The sequence below is a fragment of the Vollenhovia emeryi genome, unplaced genomic scaffold, assembly GCF_000949405.1.
Source record: "Vollenhovia emeryi isolate VEMERY1.0 unplaced genomic scaffold, V.emery_V1.0 DF939144.1, whole genome shotgun sequence".
NCBI lineage: Eukaryota > Metazoa > Arthropoda > Insecta > Hymenoptera > Formicidae > Vollenhovia > Vollenhovia emeryi.
Window position 1 is genome coordinate 587,274 of NW_011967222.1, and position 9,748 is coordinate 597,021.

At 48.0% G+C, this 9,748-nt stretch overlaps 1 protein-coding gene across 1 annotated transcript; it reads right to left on the minus strand.

The window, feature by feature from the left end:
• On the minus strand, window positions 1-8,882 carry LOC105566480. The gene is made up of 2 exons (XM_012020527.1): window positions 5,965-8,882; window positions 1-3,375 (listed from the first exon to the last, which is right to left on the minus strand). The coding sequence occupies exons 1-2, from the start codon at window positions 8,704-8,706 to the stop codon at window positions 1,696-1,698; spliced, it is 4,422 nt and encodes a 1,473-aa protein (XP_011875917.1). The 5' UTR covers window positions 8,707-8,882; the 3' UTR covers window positions 1-1,695.
• Between the last annotated feature and the right edge of the window lie 866 nt (window positions 8,883-9,748).

The following is a 9,748-nucleotide window of genomic DNA, read 5'->3' on the forward strand; positions in this document are numbered from 1 at the left end:
TTTATAATATGAAATTTTTGTCTATTTTTATTTCCTTTTACTTTAATAAATAAGAAATAAATAATTGCAACGTGCTACAATACAATTGTCGGAATAATAGAATTAATGCATATATACACAACATGCATACGCGTGCTTTTTTCTTTGAAGTTTGAAAATTGCTATGGAACAAAGAAGTCCTTAGAATACTCGTACTAATCTTAAACGCTTGGATATCTAAGGATTTCTTTTCTTTCAAGTGCTTCACGTTAAATTAAACTAAATCACATTTTAACATAGTTTAAATATTATACGCATGCCAAAAAATGATGTGTTAATGAATCTCTTAGGAATAAAAAAAATACCTCGCATTTACTAACAAAAAAATATAATAATATAACAGCTATAGTAATTCAATAGCGATTGAATCAACCAAAAAAAAAGAAAGGAGACTTTAGATAAGATGAATTTACTTGTCTAGAATTAAACCGCACGGACGACAAAGTTAATAACATGTCTCCGAATTATTCTACGTATGGCAATGCTTAAAGTGTTACCATAAGACACTTTCGGATATATAAAAAATTCATGTACCTTTATAGTATAATAATATTAAAAATGTACGGCATGTATAACGTAATATATACTCGTATATACGAAATCGAATAAAAACCCTTAACAGTAGACCCAGTGCTTTAGACTCAGCACTCGAATACCGTTACGGTGACTTAATTGTCTTCATTGTCGGCGCGTATACGCGTACAGCCGTACATATTCGTTAAATATTTCCTTCCGTATCGCAAACGCGTACGGTGTCTCCGATCGAGTACAATGAAACATCGACTGCCGTTGTCCATACGTCGATCGGCGCTAAATAATCTTAACTAAATTTTCGTAGTACCGACGGTAATTGTAGCTATAATTTAGAAAGAGGACAGCAAATTACTAACCAGTTAGCAGGACTGTCCCGTGTAGAATTCAGGCTGAACCAAGCCAGTTCGAAAATCGGTTCAAAACTAGGATTAACACCATGATTATACATTCGACGAGCTCAGCTTCTAACGTGCCACAGGCACACTGAGGAGCGTCCACGAGCGTGGAGGCCCGAAACTCGTCAAGATATTACATCAATACCCGATCAAAAATGTAAAAGTATGGTTCCAGTTCCTGAAAACTGTACGCAGTACACTTGTCCCTCGATTTACGCGGAGTTCCACGTCTTCTTTTTTTTTTAACCAGTTAAGAATTGCATAAAAAAACAAAGCCTGCTAGTGCAAAGAAAGTAGAGAACAGTAGAGTAAGAGGAAAGCTTGTGTTGTACGTTGTAAAAATATTTATTTTACATATTTGCATAAAAACAGTACTGACGAAAGCAGAAAAGTTTCTTAAAAAATTTGTCATCACGTGCAAATAAATTTAAAGTGTTCACGAGTCAATCGAAAGAAATCAGGTTGTTTCGACAAATACAATCAAGTAAGAGCTTACTGATATATAACAATTTCAATAAAATATATTCTGACCGTGTAACATGAGATCGCGTAAAACTAAGACCGCGCAAACGGAGGGATTGTTTACCGCGTAAATTGAGGGATTAGCGATAATCTCGCTATAAGTACAGCGCGGTCGGCCGCGCTGAGTCGTCCGACTCGTCCCGATTGCGATAACGAGTGCACCAGAATGAGAACGTGGGTGGGTAGACGAGCTGGCGATCCTCGTTCAATTCTCGGTATTTACAGGCTCGCGCGCGTGATGAATTCGCACGTGCTTGTTGTGATTGGACTTGGTACCACTGGATTTACCGCAGATGTGACACGTGTACGGCCGCGCGCCCGAATGCACCCGCAGATGCTCCTTGAGATAGTACGAGCGGTGGAAGGTCTTGTTGCACACGTCGCACGTGTACGCTTTGTTCTCCTCGTGCTCCTTCACGTGCCGCAGGCAGTTGTACTTGCGGATGAACTGCGCGCCGCAGTAGTTGCACGTGTACGGCCGCACGTTCCGATGGGAATTCATGTGGGCCGTGTAATCGCTGTGACGGTAGAACGCCGCGCTGCACTGATTACATTTGAACGGCTTGGTGCTGCGCGCTGCGTGCGTCCACTTGTGCAACTGCAGATTCCACTTGGTGCTGAACGCCTTGGAGCAGACCTGACATTCGTACGGCCGCTCGCCGTTATGCACGCGCATGTGCACCGCCAGTGACGACCGCAGGTAGATGCACTTGCAGATCGGGCACTCGACGTTTTCGCTCTCGCGCTGAGCGTCGGGTACGAATCGACGATTGTGGGCGCGACGCATGTGACGCGTCAGACTGGCCATGTGGATAAACCGCTCGTTGCAGTACGTGCACGCCTTGGGCTTCTCGTCGTGCGTCTCCTTATGCCAGGCGAGCTTCTTCTTCGTGTGGAACACCTCGCCGCAGTGGCATATATAGTCCTTGAGCTTCTTCTTGATGTTGAGATGATGCCTGTTCTTGTGTTGGGTCAGATTCGAGTATCTGCGGAAAGTCTCGTTGCACAGACTACACCTGACGGGCGCGTTGCCGGTATGACCGTTGGTATGCTCCTCCAGCTTCTGCTTGGTGAGGAACGCCTTGTCGCACACGGTACATGGGAATGGCTTGATGCCCAGGTGCCGTTTCATGTGGAGCTTGAAGTTCTGCTTGCGATAAAAATACTTGCCGCACTGCCCGCACTCCAACGGATGTATCTTGAGGTGAGCGTTGAAGAGGAACACCGACGGGAATTCCTCGTTGCATATCTGGCACTTGGCGGTCTCGCGTATGCGTTTGTTCACGTCGGCGATGTGCATGCGCCGGTGATGCGCCTGCAGGGACTTTTCGCTATTGAATCGCTGATTGCATATCGTGCAGATCACTTCAATGTTCGACGGTATCACCAGATTCTCACCAATCTTCTGGTCGGCCTCGGCCTTCGTAAGGCCGTCCGATCCAGGTTGCGACGGTGGCTGCAATTGGTGCAGGAGCGGCTGTTGATGATGGTACATGTGCTGTTGCATATGTATACTCGGCATGAATATGTCGTCGAACATATTCATACGGCTATCCAACAACTTGATGTCCTTCACCTCCGGCTGATCCAGCTGGTCTCTACTGCTACTGGGCATTGCATCCTTGTGCACCGTTGTGCTGTGAACTCTACGTTCCTTCGGGCAATCAAACACTTCGCTACAGTGGGAACACTTGAATGTTCGTTTGGTCGGTGTCTTTCGGTCCCGATCCAGGAACAGACTCGAAGTGAAGTGAGTAGCCAAAGATCTACTATCCAACAACGGCCCGCTGATCTCGTTGTCGGATCCTTCCGACTCTTCCCAGCTTTCTCGAGCCAGCAGATCGTAAGAGGTGGACATGCGCGACGATTCTTGACCCATGTACAACTACACAATAAAAACATATCTTAGAAACACGAACCGCATTGTATAGAGTATGATCAACATGTACAGAAGAAGTAATATGAAACCCCACTTTTTTTTTTAAGTGATCTCTTGTAAGTTATAAGTTTAATTTTTTCATTCTTCGTATGTTTCGATTCCTTGTTTCATTGACAATCCATTTTTAATTTTCAATTCATAATTTTCTCTTTCTAAAAAAAGCTGTGTAAAGAAACTCAAAAAGTGAGCAATTGAGTGGTAAGACATAATGTGCTGGTAATATGAACAATATCCCCTTTAATTGCGGGAAATGAAAACAATTTCATAAAACGTAGAATAACTTGTAAAAAATTATTATATTTACTCAAAGAGAGAGAGAATTTTGGTATTTATTGACAAAAATCGCAAATGTATTCCCTTTTCCCTCGTTTCTGCGCATTCATCATAGGCTTAGAAACCACACATGACATTGAACCCACAGTTACCTTGGGGATTCATAATGCAAACATCATAATTTTGTGAAACAATAGCAACTATAAAAAGGAGGACCAAATATTTTTTAATGCGTGGAAATGTTAGATAAGATCGTGTAGATGAAGTGTGTGACGCTAAAAGTTACCTGTTATTCACAAACAGTCGAAAATAAACAAAGTTTTACTTATCTTTCTAACAGTCAGAAATCGACAAAAGTGAAATAGCTCTTTTATCGAGGGATAAACCGCTGACAAAAATCGTGTAAAGCAATGCCTACTAATGCCCAGGGGCATTACTTTATCTTACTGTCTTATTTTATATTTACAATGCACCAGCAAGGCCTACAGCCTTGGTCAAAAGTATTTGCCATCTCTTTGATTCTTAGAAATGTAACTTCTTTTGATTCTAACCAACTATTTTGTATATTGTTACGTATCGGCACGCTAAACTAAATAATCTAAACAAAGCATCACATCATAAACCCGCAAGGACTAGTCGCGAAACGTTTACAGTAGTAGACTTGAATTTTGCTTGTAAGTATTTAGTTCACTGCGGACGCTCGAGGTGTGCAAATTGCTGAATAATCTCCAACTTATAATGGCTTACTCTAAAGAATAATACTCTAAAGAATAATTTTGCTACAGAAATGCGAAAAACGTGCGAATTGGATTTAGCTGAACGTTTGAAAATACAATCGCTTTTTGAGAAAGGAAAATAAAACACAAATCGCAAAAATAGTGAAATGTTCTCAAAGTACTGAGATACACCATAAATCATTATAAAAAGACTGAAAGTCATCAACTATTATTTAACCTGAATGTAAGATAATTAAAAATATTCGTTTCACATAGGTGGCAAATATTTTTGGTCAAGGCTGTAGTGCCCAAAAAATGCCCAGTAATGCCGTAAATCTGTACACAATGCCCTCAGCGGTTTACCCCTCGTCTTTTGCTCTATTATTATCACAAAGTTAGCGACTCGAGCGTTCTTATAGACCAAAGGGTAACCCTAATAAACAAGTTTAAGTAGTCATCTATAGAGTGTAGCGAGATGTTTTCAAGACATATTGAGGGGGTCCATATTATCAGCAGGGTCCCGTATTATCACCCTTCCTCTATATAATTTTTAAAACCAAATTATAATAAGTGATTTCACGTTTGCTTATGTCTTATTAGATTTATCACTATTTAATCCTTGCATGATCACTGGAACATACGAGTCTCACTTACATTTTTCGCCTCTCACGGTCCTCGGGGAAATAATTGAAAGGGTCAACTTGCATAACTTTTAACTTGGCTACACTTAACCTTTGCATAATTAATTTACATGTAACAAATTATCATGTAGCATCATAACAACAGGACAACTTTAGTAACATTTTTTCGGCTGTACAATTCTATTATTATATAATGGTAGAAACATAACATTCAAGATTTATGATGATAACAATCACGAAAATAATTTCATAACAATTTCGCAATAATTTTACAAGAATAATGTAACAAAATATTTAACGGTATTGTCCCCTTTAACAGATGACCATCGAATGTACACGGGATATAACTTGGCACATTTGTGATAATTAATTTTTTAATAATTATAAAAACGCAATTCAAATAATGATAAATCTCACGATAAGTCTTGCAATCATAAAACAAGTAGATAATTAAAAAAAATTCCCATTACGCGTTGCATCTTGTGTTACACATACATCGGCTACGAGTCGAAACGTTTGCGTCGCGTCTTTGTGAATAGAAAAGACTATTGCAAATACCGAGTCGTAGAGGAAAAGTCCTCTATGAGATGGGATTCTAATACGAGATAGTAGGTTTTTAACGTCCAAATTCAATCACAAATCTCTTTTTTTTCGCAACGATCACACGATCTAACAGTCAATTTTCCACCAAACAGAGATTTCACTCCAAGGGCAACAAATTCATGGTGGAGCCAACAGACGACGCCTATTAATTAAGCAGAAACTCCGCTATCTCGTATTGGGAGCCAATCTCATAATAGGGGACTTTTCCTCTATAAATAATGGGAAAATGTGAATAAAGAACTGTAGGTACAAAGGACCTCGACTATACGTAGAAACACGAAGGATAACGGCACGTTACGAACCTGCCATGCGGACTGCTCGGTGCATCCATTACTCTCTTGCTCCGACAATTCGCCCCTGGGCGGCATGGTCTCGTCGGCGCGCATGTTAATACTCTTTACCTCCTCGTCGATACCTATTGCACCCTCGCTACTCGCCATAGATTGCTGGCTGGTCGCGCTCACCGCTTTCTGGGACGAGTCACTTATAAACGTACTAGGAACTAATATCTGTAGTCCGTCGAACTCAAAGACATTCATTGGCCCGGCGTGAGCATCTTCATTAATGTTGAGCAGTTCCATCGATTGTTTCGGCACCAACGACTTGGTGGAGTGAAAGCTCCTGGACTCGGTGCTACTGGTCGTGGGGTTGATCGATTCGGAAAGATTCAAGAGGTTCTGCGTCTTGGTGCTCGTCGTGATGGAGTACGACTCGTGCATCAGAACGGACGACTGCGAGTGTATAACCGGGAACGAGCTGATGTGCTCGGTTATCACCGACTGATGATACGCGTAACTGCTGCTCGACTCCTGAACCTTGGCGATACCTCCGCACACTGCCACCTGCGTCTCCTGATGCTGATCATCAGTCTTGATCTTCTCCTCCTCAAGTTGCGAGCAGTCGATCGGGTCTTTCTCCGCGGTGTTCACCGCGCCGTCGCTGTCCTCGTCGTCGTGCATCACGCTGTCGCTGTCGACGTGATGAAACGAGTGCATGGACGTGGGTGAGCACGGCTTGCTGAGATCCTTCCGAACTCGTAACACGGAGATGCCGCTGATCGTGGAGAGCGGCGTGTGCGACCTGACGCCACAGTCGGCAAACGGCGTGTGCGGACTTGGGATCTCGTCGATCTCCATATCCGCCTCGTCGAAGTTGTCCTCCTCGTCGATCTTCTCGTCCTCGTCCACGTCCTCGTCGTCCTCGTCATCCTCGTCATCGTCGTCGTCCTCGTCGTCGTCGTCGTGCATGGCCGCGGCGGCCGCGGTTGCGGCGACGTCGTTGTAACCAGCGCGACGACGATACGCGCTGAGATTCTCGCACGACCCGTGCTCCGAACGCGAGCTGTAGCGGCGCGCGAGTCTGCGGCTCTTCCTTCTCGCGACTGGAGAAACCGGCGCCGAAACGCTACCCTTGTAATCGTCCGAATGAAAAGTTCTCTCCAGTCTCTCCAGCGCCTCGTTCACCTTGGCGCAGTCCACTCTGTACGAGTGGACGTCGCAGGTCTTCTCCAGCATTCTCAGTTCGTTAGCCACGTAACCGCCCGAGCCCCACTTGCTCTCCTCCTGTATGTCGGGCAATATGTGATCCTTCTCGTGGGAGCCCGGGATGGTGACCACCATATCATGAATCACACTCTCCTCCCTGTCCACCGCGGCGGCCTTCTCTCTCACGCCCGCCAGTCTCTCCTGATCGTTCGGCGTGGTACTCTCCTTCTGCAGCGAAGCGTTATTCAGCTCCGTTTCCATTATGTTTATCAAGTTTTCCAGCTTCTCCACCGAGTTGAGCTCGGGCTGGACAGAGTCCTTCAGCGCATCCATCGCTATCAGATCCCGCGGCGATCCGACGTTACTGTTAATGTCGCTGGCGCGACTCGCGGGTCCCTCGTCGCTCATCCCTTCGGCCTCCTGCTCACAAGTCATGGTGTCCGCGGTCCCGCCGGGCGTTTTTCTACTGGATACACTCACGTATCCCTCGTCAATGACCTGTTGCGTAAAGTGTTGCGCTTCCGGCTGCTGTTGCTGCTCGTACGTAACGGATTTACATTGCAAGTCCGTGGTCGAGATGCTGCTCGACAGCTCCTCGTCCACCATGTCCGGCAGCACGCTCTCCACCTTGTCGACCGTGTTATCTATCGCGCAGGCGATTGTAATAGACCTAGAAATGGCGTTGTACTCGTGCTGCATCGCGTCCTCGCCGCCGGGAGGCGCAGAACTCTGCGCCTGCTGTCCCCGGTGGTCGATCGACGTCAGCGCGCCGCTGTCGCTCTCCTCCCTCGCTCTGACGGGCGCGTCCTCGTTCTGCAGCACAGGCGAGGCCGAGAGGGTCACGTCCGGCATAACTTGGCCGGGCTCGGGCTCCGCCTCGGGCAGAATCTCGGGCAGAATCTGCTTCGGCTCGGGGCTACTTACAGGAACCGTCAGGGTCCTGACGTTGCTCTCCCCGGCCATGGTGACCACTGGTCGGACCCTCGTCGCCGCGCCGGGAATAGCTGCAACCGGTGAGATCATTTGGACGGTGGGTATTTGCTGTTGGTACATACCGTATGGATTGTACAGCATCTGCATCATCTGATTGGCCTGCGGCGCCATCGCGTACTGCGGTATCATCATGGTCCCATTGTTCACAAACTGCTGATAGCTGAACGAGGTGAACTGCGGCGGCATCATGGCGCTAATGGGCGGACATTCGAAGATGGGTCCTACAGGGTACGGCGAGTGTGTAGAAATGTGCGTGTTCTGCGAGACCTGGGAGGACGCTTGGGGCGCCTGGATGGGGGTGGGGGTCTGAAGCGCAGCTTGTGGCTGCAGTGACAATGGTAGTGACGTTGCTGCTGACGCTGGTACAGCTTGCTGCTGCTGCTGCTGCTGTTGCTGTTGCTGCTGGGTCTGTAACGAGGAGGCGCTGGCTTTGATGAGAGCGTCTATAACCTGTTCCTTGGGGTGGGTGTCCAGATGCTTCTGCAGACTGATGCCCTCGCGCAAATACAGGGTGCAAACGGGACAGGCGACGGCCCCGACGGGCGTACCCACAACGTTGAGCTCCATTGTTATCTACGGGGGGGGTCGTCGGTTCACGCGTACGATCCAACTGACGACCTAAGGGAAGAGCGTACGACGGGCCGACACGACGTACGTTCTCGTACGTGGGTTATCCGCTCCTCGTTCGAGACCGATCGCAGCCGTGCTGCCCGTGTGTATGTGTATACGTATGTCTCTCTCTCTTTCCCTCTTTCTCTCTCTCTCTCCCTCTCCCTCCCACCCTCTCGCTCTTTCTCTGCCCGTTCTGGCCACGCTCCTCTCTTCGTGTCGAAACGGAACAATTGTCGCCGAAGCGGCCGTCTCGCGTCACATCTCGTCGCCGATCGGGCACGCGGTCGCGCACGCACACGGTACAGCTGCAGACCGTTGTGCCCCAAAAATATCGACGTCCATGGCTGTCCCCGTAACGCCTGACAGCCGTACGCGGTGCTGCGTGTCCCGTGCGGTGTGCCGCGAGCGCGAGCAGCAGCGGCGGTGGCGGCGGTGGCGGTGGCGGCGGCGGCGGCGGTGGCGGTGACGGCGGCGACGGCAGCGGCAACGGCGGCGGCACTGGCTCGCCGCCACCAGACAAATCGATATCCTGTTAAATCGCCAGCCAGCCACCAGCCTCCCCAGCCTGCCTGCGCTTATTAAATTACACCTGCCTGCACGCGGCGCGGCCGACGCACGACGGACGGACGGACGCGTGTTGGGACGCGCGGCGCGATCCACTCCGGGCAGAAACGGCACTCGCGCCACGCACACGGCTGCGGGCCCCCTCGCTGATTATCGCGACGGCATGTCTCCTTCCCCCTTTTTTCCCCCTTCGACGGCACGGTCCCGGCCCCAAAAACACAACAGAAAACAGCGACGGGCGATGATGATTCCGCCTGGGAACGGGATCGACAAGAGCCACCCGAGGGCCTGCGGGACGGCACGTAGCGCCCCCTGGCGTCTCGCCACCCACGACGCTTTTCACACGTCCGTGCGATTACGTTTGACACCTGTTCCTGGCTGCGGTAACTGATAAATCACCGCGCGCACGCCAGGGGTCACTCTATATCTATAA